The sequence below is a fragment of the Asterias rubens genome, chromosome 1 (genome assembly GCF_902459465.1).
Source record: "Asterias rubens chromosome 1, eAstRub1.3, whole genome shotgun sequence".
Lineage (NCBI taxonomy): Eukaryota > Metazoa > Echinodermata > Asteroidea > Forcipulatida > Asteriidae > Asterias > Asterias rubens.
Window position 1 is genome coordinate 15,168,901 of NC_047062.1, and position 19,110 is coordinate 15,188,010.

General features: G+C 36.8%; 1 protein-coding gene across 1 annotated transcript in view; it reads right to left on the minus strand.

Moving 5' to 3' along the window:
• The window catches only part of LOC117290007 (ALK tyrosine kinase receptor-like), a 69,963-nt gene extending 51,066 nt beyond the window's left edge, over positions 1-18,897 (minus strand). The window contains exons 1-3 of the mRNA XM_033771227.1: positions 18,555-18,897; positions 2,761-2,874; positions 1,699-1,845 (exon numbers count right to left, since the gene is read on the minus strand). Of these exons, the coding sequence (XP_033627118.1) occupies positions 1,699-1,845; positions 2,761-2,874; positions 18,555-18,678 (385 nt within the window). The 5' untranslated portion in view covers positions 18,679-18,897. The remainder of the gene's footprint in view (positions 1-1,698; positions 1,846-2,760; positions 2,875-18,554) is intronic.
• Positions 18,898-19,110: the final 213 nt, after the last annotated feature.

Here is a 19,110-nt window from a genome sequence, read left to right on the forward strand (position 1 = left end):
GTGTAGATCATTGTATTCTACTTTTACAATATCTTTCTAACCATATACATTTTACAACAAACTTTAAAAGCTTTGGTACTTCAGTCAGACAACAAACACCCACCTACACTGGCTGTAACTACAATTGCTGTTTCTACACGTGTGCAGCTGAATCCCATGGCTCATTACATTTATACATTTGCCCCTTCACTTAAAACCGAGGAGTTATAGTCACTCATACCTTGAACTTCAATTGGCAAATGGCAAGGTTATTGCTTTTCTTTGGACTGCCGTTTTGACTGTGCAGAAATTTATACTAAATTTCTTTTTAAACAGTCATTGCATTAGGGCCATGAGCATAGATAAGTAGTTCCAGTTATTTCTAAGAATGTCACCCCACCTTATTCAAAAAAGATCTGCTAGCAGTGTTGTAGCCACAGTGGGCGGCCTGCCAAGGACTCGTAATTTTTGCCTAACACTCTGAGCAAAATAAATTGTTTTGCCCAGCACAGATTTTAAAATATTGTCCGCATGAGCATTGATCTGAGACACAGCTAATGATAAGGAGTATCAAATGTCACACAGAGAAAAAACCACAGTCAAAAAGCAATTCCACTTCTTCAATGGCCCCATAACTCAAAATGGTTTGGAAACCTGGGCCCACTTCAGCAATAGTGGCCTCATAATTAAACATGAATAATTTTGTTGATCCCCTCGCCCTTGAATTCACCCAAGTTTGTCTAGCTAAAATAGCTTTCCCTGTTTGCAAGTATTTGTTTTATGTTATGAATTAGGTATAATCCCTCAAGACCTAAGTACTCCAAAATTGGATGTGAAGAGTCAAAACTCTGCAGTGTTGTTGACTCGAGTCGGTGACTTGGACTCGTTGACTTGGAGTCAGACACGAGTCGCCAATTTCACTGACTTGCGACTTGACTTGACTTGGGGAAAATTCATTTCTGACTTGGACTGGACCAAAAATTACTCGTCACTTGAGCAAAGATGACATGCGAATTGACTTGACTTGACTTGAGAAAAATTACTTGGTTACATACAACACTGAAACTCTGAACCTTCTTTGTTTTGTACATGAGCTGGCTTTTCATGAAAATCTGATCCAATCACCACCACTTTTAATGTTACCCTAGTGAACTCCCTCAACAGTGGTTTGCTGTACTGGCCAAATGACAGCTCAAACACCCAAGGACCAGTCATGTTTTCTTAGAGTATCAGCTAAGATCATTGTGTCTACATACACCACTGCCTGCAGAGTGATTAATCAAATTAGTTATAGGAGCACAATGGTTCACCATTTATGTAATTTAGTGATGTAGTATCAAAGTAACTTTTGGCTGGTTGTTAGAAAAAAATCATCAAAATGGCACGTAATTAACAAGAAAAAGAAATCAAAAAAGGGTCAAGGAGCAGGGTATTTAACTCTTTACTAGCCATTGCAATTGTCAAAACATTCTTGTGCAATATTGACTGGTGCTGTTTATGTAAATAATCATAACTACGGCCAGGCATGAAGGTCCAGTCTGCAGTTTACGTGAGTTTTAAATCCCTCTTATGGTACCTGTGATTTTTCCTCCACAGAATTCTGAAAGCACCGATTATACGATGTCTATAAAACAGTTTGATAACAACACCGGCGGCATATATAAAAGACAAAACTGAATCATATTTCCCCAATTTTAAACAAGCTTGACTTCTACTTACAATCACTACCACTATCACTGTGGTATCCTCCTGAGGGTCCGGTACCAGACGTCTCTGTAGAGCCACTGTGTACTTGCCATCCAGGAATCTGGCTTGAGACTGGCGGAGCATCCCACAGACAGGGTTCCTCAAAATCACACTTTATACCTGTAGACAGGGAAGACGAGGAATCATATTGAAAATTGCTGAACTGTGAACATTTGGTCTCAGGATAATAATTACAAATAGGGACCCTGATTTCATAAGAGAGGCTTATACAGAAAATACTGACTAGAAAATCGTTTGCTTTAAAGGGCTTCAAATTAAATACTTTTAAAAAGAATTAGTATAAAAATTTACTTGGTAACAAGCAATGGAGAGCTGTTGATAGTATAAAACATTGTGTGAAGTAACGTAGTTTTCAAGAAAGAAATAAGTTTCCACTAAAATAGTCTTTAGTTAGCAATCAGCCCTAGCAACATCCATGTGGCTTATTAAGAAAACATATGAACAGGTTTCCAAAAGCTGTCACCTAAATGAAGATCAGTGGGACATATAGTTGTCATTTACAACACACTGAATGCTTTTATCCAGCACCTTTGCATAGCAAAATATTTCAACTGAACAAATTTTGTGCACACTGAATAATAATATTGGGTACAAATGATGACTTTTGAGTAGCAACTGACACATTTTGCATGGCATTTTGCTCTGCTGTGCAAGGGAAATCATTCACTGTAACATATGGGTCAGCTAAAAATCCCTTAGGGGATATGGTTGATAAGTTGAAATGTTAAATCCATATGCAGTACCAGATGCAATATCCATTTGGTTTGGGGAGGGGGAAGGGTGTGGGCGGGGTCTGAGCATGTGGATTGGAACCAAAGCCATATTTTAACTTCCATATGTGGGACCAAAGCTGGAGGGATTAGATCCCTGTCATTAGATTTAAAAAGGGAACTGGATTCAGAATTTATAAAGATTACTTGGTTACTCCTCGATAAGATGTAAAGGAAAATTTTTGTAGAAGGGTTTGTGAGTTTTTCTAAAAATAATTTACCTTGAATCTTGGATAGAACTTACCACATGCTTCTTCATCATCTCCGTGAAGGCAGTCTTTAACAAAGTTACAGATTATGTCTTGATCAAGGCAGCTTCCATCCAAACATTGGAAAAGATGACTGGCACAAGAGGATCCTATAAATGGTAATACAGATCAATCAAATAATTGAAGAAGAATCAAATCTATTTCAGAATAAGATGAGAGAATGAGTTAACAGTAGGCGAAATAACAAACAAAAAAGTTTAACAAAACATTTTCTGACACTTATTTGTTTATACTTTTGTAAAATTGTAGGCAAATCAACCCCTCCCCTCCTCCTCCCCACAACCAAAGAGTTCTCATCGTCATCATGCTTGGGACAACAAGCTGTTCTTTATTTTTTGATTGTAGCAGCTGGAAGTTGCAACAATACTACAAATGTGGAAGTGTCGTGACCGAGATGACTGAATTCAAACTCTGGTTTTTCTGATCAGCAGAGTGTGGGTTCGAATCCCCAACCGTGACACTTGTGTCCTTAAGCAAGACACTTCGGATGGGATGTAAAGCCGTTGGTTTCATGTGTTGTGTAATGCATGAAAAAGAACCCAGTGCACTTATCAAAATGAGAAGGGGTTCACCCCGGTGTTCCTGGCTGTGGCTGCTGTATACGCCGTAGCACCTTATAAACCCTTATAAGGTGCTACATAAACTGGGTCTCAGAATTCATCACTGCAATAACCTATCTTTCCGAAAGTTTGTAAATACTAAGGGCCTTGAGTCGTACCATGTTTGGTGGATTTGTGCGCTATACATAAGACTTAGATATTATTATTAAATGCAGACTTGCAAAATCCACTAAATTCCATTGTTTCTGCCATACGTCAGCATCCCATTGAAAAAAGAACCAAAGTTGAGATCTTTCCAAACTGTCAACGTTAATTGAAATAACAATTAAACGACTCTTCTGTTTTTCACTCCCCTCCTGTAAATGTTCTGAAGTTTTAAGAGACAACAGTCTTCGTGACTAATCTTGATCTTAATAAAAGGTAAATTTCTGAGTCATGACTGAAATCCATGCAGTAATTGGTGCCGCTCACATTAGACAGCTAGACCATGGAAAAAAGAACCTTCTAAACTAAATTCTACATACTCATATATATTCTAAATACTGAAGGTTAAATTAAATCTTACAGACAATGAATACTGTATGGGCATGTCTTGGCTTACACATGCACACGCACCCCTGTTTGTCGTCATGGTACATTAAATGGAAAACTTCTTTTCGATCTATGACTGTTTTAGTTGAGTGACTCTGGTTTGGTACACATAAGCAAAGTGAAAGTGCCCTCGATCCAACAAAATACCAGGATGCCCTCAAGTCCTTGATGTCAATATGTAGACACGCTCACTATGCCTAAATAAACGTCTATATTAAGACATAGTTTCTTCTTTACTTTGTCCATCCTCCCATAGACTTTATACACAACATTAAACGTGTGAATGACCAGAAAATTTAAGGGCACTGGACAATATAAGGCATGAAGCCTTTTATTAGCATCTCAAAGCACATAAATTTGTGCAACAAGGGTATTTTTTTATTTCATTATTTCCTTGCAACTCGGGTGAACAACTTAGGTGAGCCCAAATTTTCACAGGTTTGTTATTTTATAATGTTATACATATGTTGGCATATGTTGAGAATACTATGGTCATTGACATTACTAAACGTGTCCCAGTATTATTTTAACCATTTAGCCACTGGACCGCCCAGCCGCCTATCGATATACTGTATGTGGTAGGAGGAAACCTTGCTTGCTTGTGTTTGTAGAAAAAAAGGAACGTCAAAAGAATCCTCGATAGTCATTATTAAGCTAATGAAGCTAATGATGATGAAATAATTTAGCTCTTACCCCAACAAAACGCTCATTAGTAAACACCGAGGAAACTGTATTTATTCATCGTTCATGATAATATTGTCGAAAACTCACGCCTTCGCATTTAATCAGTATAATAATTGAGTCAGATAAAAGCCTTGAAAAGCTATTGTGTCCATTTTTATCCTTACAAACAAAAAATATTATTCGCCATAAAAATTACCGTAGCCGTTTAACGAGAGACATTCATTGTTCTCATGCGAACTTGTACTTTTATACAAATATCAAGGTTCAAATTGTGCATAAAAGTTAAGCTGTGGCTATCTTTTAAAATTTGGACTACGATTCTAGTAATTAACTGCAAGAATCTTGATATATTAGTTTTCAGCAAACTCGGGCGGTGCAGGGACTACAGGGTTAATACCCTTTTTAAGAATTCAAACTAAGGTAGATCTGTCGACCTTACATTTTTCTACATTATGACATTGTGTTTGAGAACACGCTGAAATTCGTTTCTTTTCAAATTTGAATAACTGTATCTTAAATACAATTTTGTATACACTTTAACAGTACGGTCGCAGTCACAAACTGCCACTTTGTAGTGAATTGTGATTTAATTCCCCCTCCCACAGGAACCCCGGAACTGATGACAACTCATTTACACAAAGATAGCCAACTCTTAAGAATAAACACAAACAAACAATGGATCAAAACAGAACGATCTCTAAAATTAGACGCAAAAGTTTCATGAAACATTCTATCTGATCAACTAGGATTATCCTATACACCACGTTTGATATCTGTAGTTGTATGAATAACAAATTAGAACTTAGATTACTATGAATAACCTAGATAAGAGTGACTTTTGCCCTATTCAGACCTGATAATGAATCAAAAGCAAATATATTTTACAAACAACCATTACTCATGTGTGTGACAGCTTTCGCAGAGTGTGGACGATGGTCTATGTGACATAATGCTAGCTGACGACTCTGTGGTCCAGCCGTTGTATTCACCAAACTTTTCCTAACTAGGACTTAGACATATAGGACGCATTGACAAGGTTAAAAATAACAGGGCTGGAATTTTACAGAGGCTACAGTGGCCATAGCCCCAGTTTCTCCTGGTCTTGGCCTTGGTGCCCGTTTAAAAGTTTCTGACAGACTTTAAGAATTGCCAATAATGGAAGTGCCCTTTGCAAAATGAAAATGGCCTTGCCCCATAGAACAAGAAATTCAAATCAGGAAGTTTTGCAGAAATAGTGAAATGGTATAACTGAGACAACTAATTGAGCCATGATATCAATGTGACAAGGCATCTATTAGACATTCCATTTGTTTGAGAAATACCTACATTACAGGCCCTAAGTAGGCTTTATTTAAAAGCTTTTGTTTCCATGTTAATTGCAGTATAATGAGCTTAAGCCAGTTATTACATGCGCAGAGTGTGCCAACCATGAATAAAATTTGCAATGGCACTGTACTCCAGAACAATGTGGGGAATTTTCTTGGCCCTTAACAGTTTCTGCAGTGATCATCAATAATTTATTGTCTAATTACCCAAAGTGAATGACTTCTCCCCGCAGGTGGAGTCCTCTCTGGTGGAGGAAACCGTCATTGAGAAAAATTCAAGTACCAATAAATATTTAACTGGGAAGAAGTATTAAATTTAAGTGGAGAGAAATAAATATGAGTGCCCTCTGTTTGATAGGTTAAGGTCAGTAACATGGTCACTTTGGGTGATGATAACAAAGCTCTTTTACAAGGCAGAAAAGTATTGAGGAATCATCTAGAAGCTAGACTTGTGGTGAGATGTTTGGAACAGACAAACATAACATAAACAGGATCAAGAAAGTAGGGACAGACAGGTAGAACAAAGACACAAATGATAAAGATAACAATGATAAGAATAAGGAATTGATTGAATAGTCTCTATCTCTCTGGTTCAAGTGCTTAAATCCAAATTGACAATCTTTTGAGAAAGATACAAAGCATACTACGGGACAGCAAAGTGCTTTGAAGATGATTTAAGAGTAAAGAGAAAAGAGGAATGAGTTAAATTAAAAAGCAGCAGGTGCAAGCCTTGAGCTAAATGTGTCGAGGATGATTCCTTGTCTCCCGGAAGCATTCTTCAGCTGAGTTATGGAAAGAATGAGTGATTAAGGTGCAGCTCGTTTGCATAGTTTTCTAAAAGAGACTGCTTAATAGCAATCCTAATGGTTATTGTCAGTGAGTAATTGTGGGTGCTTTGGCTAAGATGGCAGGCAGTTTGTTGAAGCTGGAAAGCTGTGGAGGGAGGTCGGAGGGGAGGGGGCGGGGGATAAGTACAAAAAGGGAGAAGTTGACGTGGCTGATGTAGGCATTATGGGCAAAATGCATTAGGGTTACGGTTAGGTTTTGGTTACACATCAAATCAAAACAGGACTCTTTCAAACGTTTAAACAATATCCGATATTTTATAACGTTGTTAAAAGTATTTTCAAATAGTCTGTAGAGGGAGAGAAGTTTTAACCAAATCAATACAAGGGTCTGGATATTTAACTGGTTTTACAATTTAACCGTAAACAAATTTAACACCAAATCAAAATTTGCTTTAATTAACAGTATGGTTAAACAGACTCGAAAGTAAAACCAAAAAAACGATGAGAAATGGGAAAATGGTGTGGCAGATGTATGGATTAGGGTCGTGCATTTACCTTTATTTTCCTACTGTTTAAAGGCAGTGGACACTATTTGTCATTACTCAAAATAATTATTAGCATGAAACTTTTCTTGGTGACGAGTAATGGAGAGAGGTTGATGGTATAAAACATTGTGAGAAACGGCTCCCTGTGAAGTGCCATAGTTTTCGAGAAAGAAGTAATTTTCCACGAATTTGATTTTGAGACCTCAGATTTAGAACTTGAGGTCTCAAAATCAACCATCTAAATGCACACAATTTCGTGGGACAAGGGTGTTTTCTTCTTTCATTATTATCTCGCAACTTTGATGACCGATTGAGCTCAAATTTTCACTGGTTAGTTATTTTATGCATATGTTGAGATACACAAACTGTGAAGGCTAGTCTTTGACAATTACCAATAGTGTCCACTGCCTTTAACCGTTTCTACTGATTCCAATCTGAACAATGAGCAGACATAAAAGGAGCAGATGTCCAAACACTTTCCATGATCATCAGGATTAGGAGATTGAAACAATGTATTGCAATTTGTAGGAGATTAAGATTTGACAGTTCTTTCATCCACAAAATGGGATATCGATCATTCTCCCTGGATAGCATCTGCGGGCGTCATTCAAGAAAAGGAAAGCCTCTATTTTTGTAACTGTCAGGTCTGTTTAACCGTTTTAGAAGCAAATTTGGAGATGGATACGGTACAGGTGTTAAAGTTTTCATGGTTTAAAAATGGTTAAAACGAACAACTATCCTAAACCTAGGTTAGATTTGGTTAAAAAGTCTGACTCAACACACTAATTGAAAGTACTTTTAACAAAGTTTTAAAAAATCACATATTGTTCAAGTTGTTTAAACGAGTCCTATTTTTATCCCCTATATTTCACTTGCAGGTAAATCTTGGTTGCATCTGTATGGGGGAATCAAATTCCTGTGTTACTGCCAAGTTCTTATTACGCGGTCTGCACTGCAGCATGGGGTAACAACTAGGCCTGGGCGACTGGTGAAATAAAATATTGACAAGTCACACCTCATATAGTTGCGACTATGACACTAGTCCAACTTATTTTTAATTCTCAAGATGCATTATTGCAATGTTTGAGGCAGGCGCAATATTGTAAAATTCAAGCTTAAAGGATTCATTCATTCAAAATTATATTTAATTCCATACTTCATGAAAAAAAGAGTACGAACAATGTTTTTTAAGGAATAACCAATAAACAAAGCTATTTAATGAGGGTGAGAAAAACATAAATAGAGTATGGATGCATCATCTGGAAGCCGAGGATTAAAGGATTGTGTCACTGATTGTCGGCTTTTGTTTTGTAAGCAAGTTATGTTAGCGAATAGGCGTGAGTGACAAAATTGGTTCACTGAACAGGTAGTCACAACTTTTATTGAAGTAGTTAACGCCCATTATTTTGGTAGTCGCGACAATTTTTTTAGTAGTCGTGGCGAATCAAATTGTTGATAGTCATAATGATAGTCATAATGGTAGTCATAACTCGCCTAATCAATCAATAGTCAAGACTACATGTACCACACTAGTCACACTAATCACCCAGGCCTAGTAACAACTATGTTAGGGGTAGCAGGGATTAGGGTTAGGGTTAGGGTTAGGGTTAGGGTTAGGGTTAGGGTTAGGGTTAGGGTTAGGGTTAGGGTTATAGACTAGTCACACTAATCACCCAGGCCTAGTAACAACTATGTTAGGGGTAGCAGGGATTAGGGTTAGGGTTAGGGTTAGGGTTAGGGTTAGGGTTAGGGTTAGGGTTAGGGTTAGGGTTATAGACTAGTCACACTAATCACCCAGGCCTAGTAACAACTATGTTAGGGGTAGCACGGACATTCTCAAGTGTTCCAACCTTGTTGACCAGTGTACATCGATTCAAACACACAAGTAATTTCCTTTAATAATATGCAATGGTTGCACTACTTAGTTGAACATAATGAACTGATTAAAGAATGTGCACACAATACAGGACAACAGAACATGGGGCATCTTCAGAAAGTCAGAGACTCTGCAGTCTGAAAGCTGGTTGTTTCTGAATTAATTAAATGATCATGGTCTAGCATACAAACGCAGACAGCGAGATCTCTTAGTTTGAGTCACTACTGAAGATTGATCACCGACAAAGGCTATTCATGGAGGTCTTGCATTTATTCATCTGATCACACTTAATTGTATCTTTTATATACACATGTAGTTGTAGAGGATGCTAGGTTGAATATGGTCGAATCTACTAGTGGTGATGATCTTCCAGCTGTGCGCTTTTAAAGGGTTTGACTACTTTGTATGTCAAGTTTTCGGCCATGGCATGAATCCCTACTCGGTGTGAATGAAGATGTTTGTAATATAATTGTTTTAATGTTTTCTCAAAAAGTAAAGCTTTTCATGGAGTAATATTTCAAGAGAAGTGTTTCACAATTACCTTCTGTGAACCCTGTAAGTTATTTGTAAATCGAGAATTACGATTTATTTTAAACACATGTCATGACACGGCGAAGTGTGCGGAAACAAGGGGGGGCTTTCCCGTTACCATGTAAGTTATTTGTAAATCTGTGAACTTTTATTATTTTTTTTTTCCGAAAGTGTCCAATGGAGGGTATACTTTTGGTAATTTACTGAAAAAAGAATGACTATAAAGACTTACTCCTAAGTAAGAAACTCGTTTCCAACACAATCAGTAACATGCAGCACACAAAAAAAAAAAAAAAACAAGTTCATCAAGAACTAACTTTGATAATTTCTAGGTCGGATGTGCTACAGCTTCTCAATAAAATATCAAATTTAAAATTGCCCTAATGCATTACAAATATCGTATTGCATTCATGAGTATTTGTGAAGTAACATAATGTTTATAGGATAAATTAATTGCCAGCTAGATTGTTTGATTAGAAAATTGCACAATTTTCTTATTTTATATATTTATTTGAACTTATTTATATACACAGTAACCATTCCACCCAGGTAGCTGTTGTTTATGTTTTTCCAAAGGGTTCATGGTGCATAAAACACGCAGTATAGATGGACAAAACATAAAATAAAGCGAGGAACTTAAAAGTAAAAATTCAACGATTCATTTAAAAATAGAAAAAAACATGTAAATACAACACTTCTCTCATCATGCATGGCTCCATGGCAGTTCATCCATGCGTTGAATGAATGCCCATTTGATTACACAGCAGGTAGGAATTATCATTTAAATAAATTCATTTGAATGGAAGGTATGTAGTCAGGGCACACAGGGTGTGGGCGACTTTGGAAGGTTTTGTTGGCTTGAATGAGTACATGCTAAAAAACATTGTGTGTAAATAATGTGTATGCCTTCTGGAGCATTAAAGAGGGGCTACAAGGTCAATTACAATTTTCGTAATGAACTCATTTCCCAATAGATTGAGTCGTTATGAAAGTGGGAGGGGAGTTAAAAGGCTCTAACCTCATACAGTGTATTTTATACCATTGCAGTGAAAAATTTTGCCTTCGAGAAAGACTCTGCTAGGGTTGAAACATCAGGCCGTTAACTATTTCTTATACCCTCGATCCTTTAAATAGTTGGTCAGTTGTTTGCAACAGCTAAATCTATTTTCTCAGTGTAAAACTTGTCAACATAAAAAAACATCTAATGACATCACATTTCAAATGAACGAATCTAAAAACAATTTCTACAGGAAATTGTAGGATCAACCCTGAGTTTGACCTTTTGAATGTAAGACACTTCTAGTTCTACCTTGAAAGCTACAGACTAGGCCTAGGCCTAGTAGTACGGCCTCACTTATTGTTGACATCCAATGATGTCATGTTTCAAATTTAGCTCTGAAAGGGTATCAATTACCATGGTATTTTACTCCACCTTAACGTAAGGTACATGTAAGAGACTTATGAATAGTTTTCTTTCCAGATTCATAAGAACTCTTGGAAAATTAGCACATCACAAAACTTAAAGGGTGGCTGCAGTGTTTTTTGACTTTTTAAACCTGAAATATTTTTTTTTTTTTTTTATTAAATGCGCAAGTATTTTAAAAATGGTTTTCAAGAGATTAGGGGAACCCAACCTGCCCCTAAAAGGGAGCCTTCAATTGCATAAACGTGACATCATGTCGGTAACCCGAGCCGTCGGGCCCCCTGGCTGTGTGCATCTAGAGACGTGTGCACTGTGTGGCCTGGTACCTAGGCGCGCGTAGTTAGGGACAGACTCTTTTTGCCGACGATATGTTTGAATTCCCGACGTGACGTCGATGGTAGGGGGGGGGCGGTAACAATCCACAAAAGGGGGGCAGGACTTATTCGCTAATTACGCAAGTGAGATATGTCGGGGGGAAAAAAAACACATTTTATTGATGTTCAGTACATATCAGAAATAAATGACAGCAAAACAAACTGTTTTATTTTAATTCACTGCAGCATCCCTTTAATTGTAGGCCTACCTCTCAATGTGTCTTATTCTGCAGTGTTATACATTGTAAGTTGGAAGAAAACCTCTTCACAACTTATATCTCCCTTCTGAGATATTTTTGAGAAATTCCATGCCATCTGTGCAGTCTCAAAGATAGTTTTAAAGCTGGTTAATATTGTGTGCATCAGTAACACATTCTTTTTCTTGTAGGTGTAAATGCAGCTCTAGGATTGTTAGTGGGAGGGTGGAGTGTTAACCTTAACCCAACTCTTTGTAATCCTAGGCCCAATTCCATGACTCTGCTTAAAGCCGAATTCTGCACTTACAATCACAATTCTCCGCTTGCGTGGCAAGCGCTGAATTTCTGCGATAGCTGTGCATGCGCACAAGTCAAGTTTTCCTGCTGACCTTTGAAATACGCTTGAACTAAGCACAGAATTCCCTGCTTCCGCAAGCGCTGATTCTTTGCTTAATGGTAAAGCAGAGCCATGAAATTGGGTTCTGATGCGTAGCAATGCCAAATTGTCCAGGTGAGAAACACATTAGTCTTGTCTGTGTAGTGACACACTTCAATGAGTATAACGATTTGCCCTTAGTTCATATCAAATTTGCCAAATTGAAAAATGACTACATTTTTTAGTGTTATGGCAGGACAATTAACAGGTTAACCATAAAAGGCACACCTTGAAATCTGTTCAAAGTTTCCAACTGAAGCAGATAGTACAAAAATACAAAAGAGACCTTCATTGTCTTTAATGATGTAAGCCCCGGACACCATCTAAGGAGAATGACTGACAGCCCTGGTGGAGCTGTCTACCTTAATCCCTACAATTTGTAATATGTACATTCTTTTTAATCACCTACAATTTATTATACATTTTTTTAATCCCCCCACGATTTGTAATACATTATTTTTAATCCATTTTGTTTCTTACACCATCATAACAGTGGTTTGTGGTTTTATGACTGTTTGTAAAGACACAGGTAGCTTTTCATTTTCAATCTTGGAAAGTGTGTTGACCTGCTCCTTTTACAGGGCAGTTCTTAGTATTGATTGGAATTTTGGAGTGGATAGAAATGGTCAAACCATTTAAAGGGAAGGTCCTTTATCTTTATGAATTGTTTTGTATACGATTTTTTAACTGTTTATTTATTAAATTTTCTTGGGGGCGGGGCATATCGGTACACGACACTCACAATGTACATGTATTGGCCCCATATGCTAGCTTGCATGAGGGAAACCCTTATTTAGATGCAACTGCAAAAAAATGCAAGAATGATTCAAGTTAAAGGGTCGTTGTAACTTTTGTAGGACAAAAAACACAATGTCCATAGATTTACACTAAACTTACACTGTTTGAAAAATATGATAGTAGAAAGCTGCCCTGAAAATATTACATGCTGAGGTGCTGTAGTTTTGGGGATATGAGTAAAACAATGTCATGAAAATAATTTTGGTCTCATGAGACGAGAATTATTTTAATCATTTACAAACGTATTTTCATGACATTTTTTTGAAACATGAAACCAACTTTTTATCCCATTTAAAAACCTGTAATATTCTTCATGAATCTGTGAAACTAACTCCAACATTGTCATATCCTGTCGTATGATTCAGAAATGACAGACGTAGATAAAGTTGTGTCCCTGATGTAACATGCTCTTTGAATCAATCACCTTAATACAGACCCTCATACAGCTATAATTTGCAGCCAGACATTCAGTCTTGTTGGCCTCCAAATTTGAGAATTATCATCCCACTACATTTGGTGTGATGTCACACAGAGTGTACATGATTGCAATTTTTCAAAAATGGATCTATAGATTAGAAGTTTGATTAGAGTGAGGGAGTGAGTGTGGGTGGCTTAAGGGGTTGGGGGGGGGGGAGCTGGTTTCCATAGACTCATCAAGGATTCGTTTTCCTAATGGTCTTTCTACTGTTTATTAGGGTAAGAATAAGAAATTGAATTCTTAGGGTCTGAGTACTTTTTGTAGGGAAAAAAAACAACGTCCACAGATCTTACATTTAACTTGACACAGTTTGAGAAATGAGTTAAACAATGTCATGAAAATAATTTTTGTCTCAATGATCATGAGACGAAAAAAATTTTAGCATGTAAAAACGTATTTTCATGACATTGTTTTACTCATTTCTCTAAAACTACAGCACCTCACCAACTAATATTTTAAGGTACGCTTTCTACTATCATTATGCGCTTAGAGGCTTTTGCATTAGGCGCTTTACAAATGTCTTATTATTATTATTATTATTATTATTATTATTATTATTATTATTATTATTATTATTATTATCATTATCTTCAAACCATGTAAGTTTATTGTAAAACAGTGGACATTGTGTTTTGTGTTACAAAAAGTACCCAAATTCTTTAAGCAGGGTAAAGTACATGTATCACCATCGAGAAGCATCTCCAGGCACTGTACAAAGAGAGACACTTTTTAGAAAGTTAAAAGAGAGACACTTTTCAAACAGTTTTTGAAGTTATATGTATGAATTATTAGATTCTTTGACACCATAAGGTGCTGTATCCCACTGGAATAAGAGATACACACTGTGAAAAGGGCTTTAGATTGTTAGCTTCAGTTGTTGTGGTAAAGAACCCAGAAAACTTGAAAAGTTTACTTAAGTGGTTTACATTGCTAGTATGCAATCTATCCTCACAGCAGCAAATATTTACCATTGGAAACTCAGGGGCTTAAGCAAAGGGAAACTGAGGGATTAATTGTGTTACCTAAGAAGTTACTCTCCTTCAAGGTGAGTATTAAAGAAAAGAAAAGGGTATGTAAGTTGCCATCGCTGGTGAGCTTCGGTTCCATCAGCAGAAATACATTACTAGGCGCAGAACAGCAACCAACTAAAGCTAAAAACATAATCTAATAACATTGGAAGCTTACAAAATCTCAATCTTAATGTCACTTGTTTTCCTTAAGCCCCATATACACGCCGAACTTGTTCTCACTACATTTTGAAAAAAAGTAGCCAAAAACAGGCTTAAACTGTGTGCAAAGACAGTGGACGTACATGTAGTAGTAGCAGTGTTTTACGGTCTGTTTACGAACTTCATGGAAGGGCTTGGACAGGTTTGATTGGGAAACCACTCCAGAACTTTGAATCTGCTCAAATTCTTTTAGGGGACCATCTTGTAGGAGTCAGTGGCAAGATACTTAGAAAGAGAAGGAAAAACTACAGATGGAATTGCCTTACTTGGATCAGAGTACAGATCTATTATGTTTAAGCACCTAATTGCTGAGTTGACGGACAAACTTGAGACATTTAAAATTAATCTCTGAGACTCTCCCTCCCCCCTTCTCTTTTTGCTCGAAGAGGATCAGAAGGTGACACCACAAACCTTAGTGTCCTAAGATTGTTTTCCCACCATGCAAGGTTAAACCCTCCTTAGAATGCTAGTTGGTAATCACAATCATTCAATAGGTTAAACTAGTCTTGGCACAAGGACAAGAAGTAAATTATGCTGTTCATTAGGAATGCTACTCAGGGATAAAGATAAATTTACTGTAATTCAAGACACCAACCCTACAGTGAGACATTTTAACATTGACAAACCAGGCTTGTGGTGGTGCAAATTTCATCACCTTGTTACCTAAGAAAAACTGGGCCTACGAAGATCTTGGTCTAGACTGAGATTGAGCACTGCGCCCATGAAATGAGCACACTTGTAAACTACACGTGTACAGGTATACACATCTTTTACTCATCTTGAAGATTCCAAGGTTTCTTGGTAAACTGTCTTGAGGCCTCATCTTCAGGTTTCATTTAGATTCAATAATGGATTCCACAAATTGCTATTTAAGAAATAAGGTTTGTTGATTTGAAACAAGAGATGACTTCGCTTCTAACATAAGACAAGGGGAAAATATACGCCACATTGGGTGATTTGTTGAGTGAGATTTATAAGAAATCAACTTGAAAGATTTGGACTTTGATGAGCAATGTTGAGGTTTTTATTTTATTTTGATACATTACTTTGTATTGTTGTGTGATTATTTTATCATCTACTTGTAGACATACATGTATCAGCAGTGTTGCATTTGTCACACATGTATGGATTTCTCAGTGCCTTAAAAAAACCTACATACACATTACAAGAAATTAATTCATTTACTATCCTTTAGAAAATGTGGTTTACAAAAGAGATAGAGCTTGGACTTCCTGAAGGCATTAATTTGTACACAGCTCAACCATGGAGGAAGAATATATTCTTCCTCCATGGCTCAACTGAAGAGTGCATCAAACCTTACATTTTATGAAAATTGCAATCTGTTACAATTTTTGATTTGAAAACTTGTTCAGATACTTTCTACAATTCTTTATTTCAAATAGTAAAGTGCCAAATTTTCTTTTTACACCAGAGAAGTATCTTGCAGCTTTCTTATTTTTTTCAAAAAAATAAGGGGAATGGCTATTCACATTTAACTGTTTTCTAAGAGCTTGTTTTCAAAAGAAAAAGAGGAAATAAGCTGATCAGCTGAAAAGTTGCATGCCTAATCTTGCCTACCGGAATAAGCCCAGGAATGTTACAAGGCCACTCTTTTTGTTAACAATGCAACAAGGTCTATAAAAACGTCAGTCGCATGTCCGAACAAAATATTGAAAAACCATAGTTCTTAGAACTTGTTTTTTTTTCTAACGTGACTGAATAGGATAATTTGAACTTTTAATCTTGGAGGAAGTTCTGACTATATCATTCCTTTCAATCATACTTTGACCATGGATGATGATTTTCATATTTTACATTTTACAAAATGTCAGCAAATATGGTAACCAATTAAGTTTTTTGCTTGCTTTGAGAACTCTTTCGGTTTTTTTTTCCATTTGATAAATTATGATACATTAAGTAGTTCAGTTCAGAGATCCTACCCAAGAACACATTATCTATCTGACAACTGTATTTGTTAACAATAAAACATTGTTTTAAACACAACAAATTCATGTGAATGCCATCTGGGTAATGTTTGCTTTAACTGGCTCAATATGTAACGATCTGTTTGGAAGATGTGGTGTTTCTGTGATGAGACAGTTCCCATGTTGTTACTTTACCAACATCTGTTCAAAGGCATAAATCTCTTAGGTGTGTTTTTCAAGGGGTTTTGTTTAATATTAAATAGATCAATGCCTCTCTGCGTAATTAGGGCTGATGATTTACAGAGAGTTGCGTATCTAGTATATTTTTGTGTTACATCAAACAAGAAGTCTGCAAACACAAATTGCTTGTTTGGCCATGTCCAAATTAAATTGGTAGACACATTGGCATTACTACAGACAGTAGCAACCATGGGAAGCAGTATGCTAGACAGCAGTAACCCAATGGTTCAAACACCAATCTTTTGAAGGTCAGTTGGTTGGTATGCTCTTCAACGATAAAGTTTTAAAAGATGTTGTTGTTTTTTTCTCAGAGCTTTTTTTACGATTTGGGAAAGAGTCAATAGGATTCGAACCTGAGACTTGACATAATTTTTAGAGCGAATGTCTTGACAACTACCAAAGTTAAAGCTGATCATGAATAAACGCCAACTTTAAATCCAGGGCCCAATTTAGACAGAAAAGTTACATTCATTTAAAAGCACAACACAATTCTGCTTAACCAGAATAAGATTTTTTTTTTTTACCAGAATAAGGTTACCAGCCAAAATACCATCACAAGCACCATTTGGGAATGGTATCCTGCTTATTTTTGCTTTTAAACAGAAAATTATTTAACACAATTTTCTGCAGAATCAGCTCTACAAAACTGGGCCCTGGTCTTGTGATGTGTTCCATTTGACCATTATGTAGGCCTGTATTATCATATGGTATTATATGCTCACTGAATTATTGGCTTTATCAAGTTTCTGTTCAGATCATCTGCTCAAAATCCCTGAGGGGTGAATCAGACTTATATAAATACCGTATTCACTGCCACCACCTGCTTTAGAGTATTGCAAAGGATTAGCGTGATTAGCTCTAATCCTTGTAAAGATAACAAAGTATTCAAACAATTATTTTGCAAATTGTCAAGAAAACTCTATCTGATTGCCTCCATGATTAGATGTGTTTAGGTTGACATCATTACCAAATGGCATATATATTTTACTGAAAGTAAATTTTAGTCCCCCGTTTATTTGAGCTTAAAATTTTTCTTCAGAATCCCCTTCCATTGCTCCATTGAGATTGGATTGAGCCACACATCCTTTGTGGCTCATTTGGTTTTAAATTCTAAAAACATGTGAGTTTAATTATTAGTAAATGTAATAATAGACACAAGCAGATGGGCTAAAAAAATCAATGAGAGAGTGCAATCTCAAGTAAAATGCATTTTTGTGAAAAACTAAGCATCATTGATGAAGGGATTTCCTACATTAGCTTTAGAAATTCAAACTACGCATTTTGTTTACTCCGTTGGTATTGTTCTACATACATTTGTGTGCACTGTTGAAGCTGAAGTAATAGCATTCTGTAATTAGCTGGGGGATTTTCATTTGTAGGGCTCGATTTCATTGACTTATTATTTAGATCATAAATGTGTCCTCGGCTGTAATTATGTACCAGTACAAACAATACGTTATTGCCGCCGGGTATGCATGATAGAGTAGCTTGTGGTAATCAATGTACACCAAGGGAATACAAAACAATTACAACAACACAGTAAGCATCACAAATAAATTAGTTTTGCATGTAGATTTTGCAGAAAGTGTAGTCTTTCTTCAGAGCTGAATACTGAAATTTTGCATACTGCCGTTGTAAAAAACTTACCACAACCAAAAAGCAAGAAAATCATCAGAACTTTTGTATCACAGTTTGACATTCATAATATTAATATTGACACTAGTGTTGATTTTATGCTATGTGGGAAAACCCTTTATTATAATACTCACCAGAATCAATAACGGTGTCTTGAAGCAAGACTAAAAGTTCAGGGTGTCTGCCCACATAGCCACTCTCAGTGGATGCCACCTTCAGGGTAGTCTCCATACCAGGCGCCAAGTCAGTCCAAACCATAACACCCTGATTAGTTTGTGGCTCGTCCAGCCACAACTGGAAGATCGTTGTAATGTTAATTTGGAAAGTCACCCCACTTTGACAAGTGAAGTAATCTATATCAACTTTACTGCTCGCCGTGGCAACTGTGGCATCATGCCCGGTCGTGTCCACACCCTCTGCCCACCAAACCTTGCCAACATTTCTGTTTGATGATGTCACAGCAGACTGATCCCACGATTGAAGTACATGTAATTGGGACACTTGGACGACCCCGCTGAAAACACTTTCCAGGACGGTGCCACTCATATAATCCACAACGCCAATACAGGACAGTCTAAGACTTGCCCGAAGGACTTCAGAGTTGTCCAAGTTAGTGAAGTTACCTTCTGATCCCCATTTGCTTTTTTCTTTGAATTCGTCAATGTTGAACTTGAGCAAGATCCTGCTGTC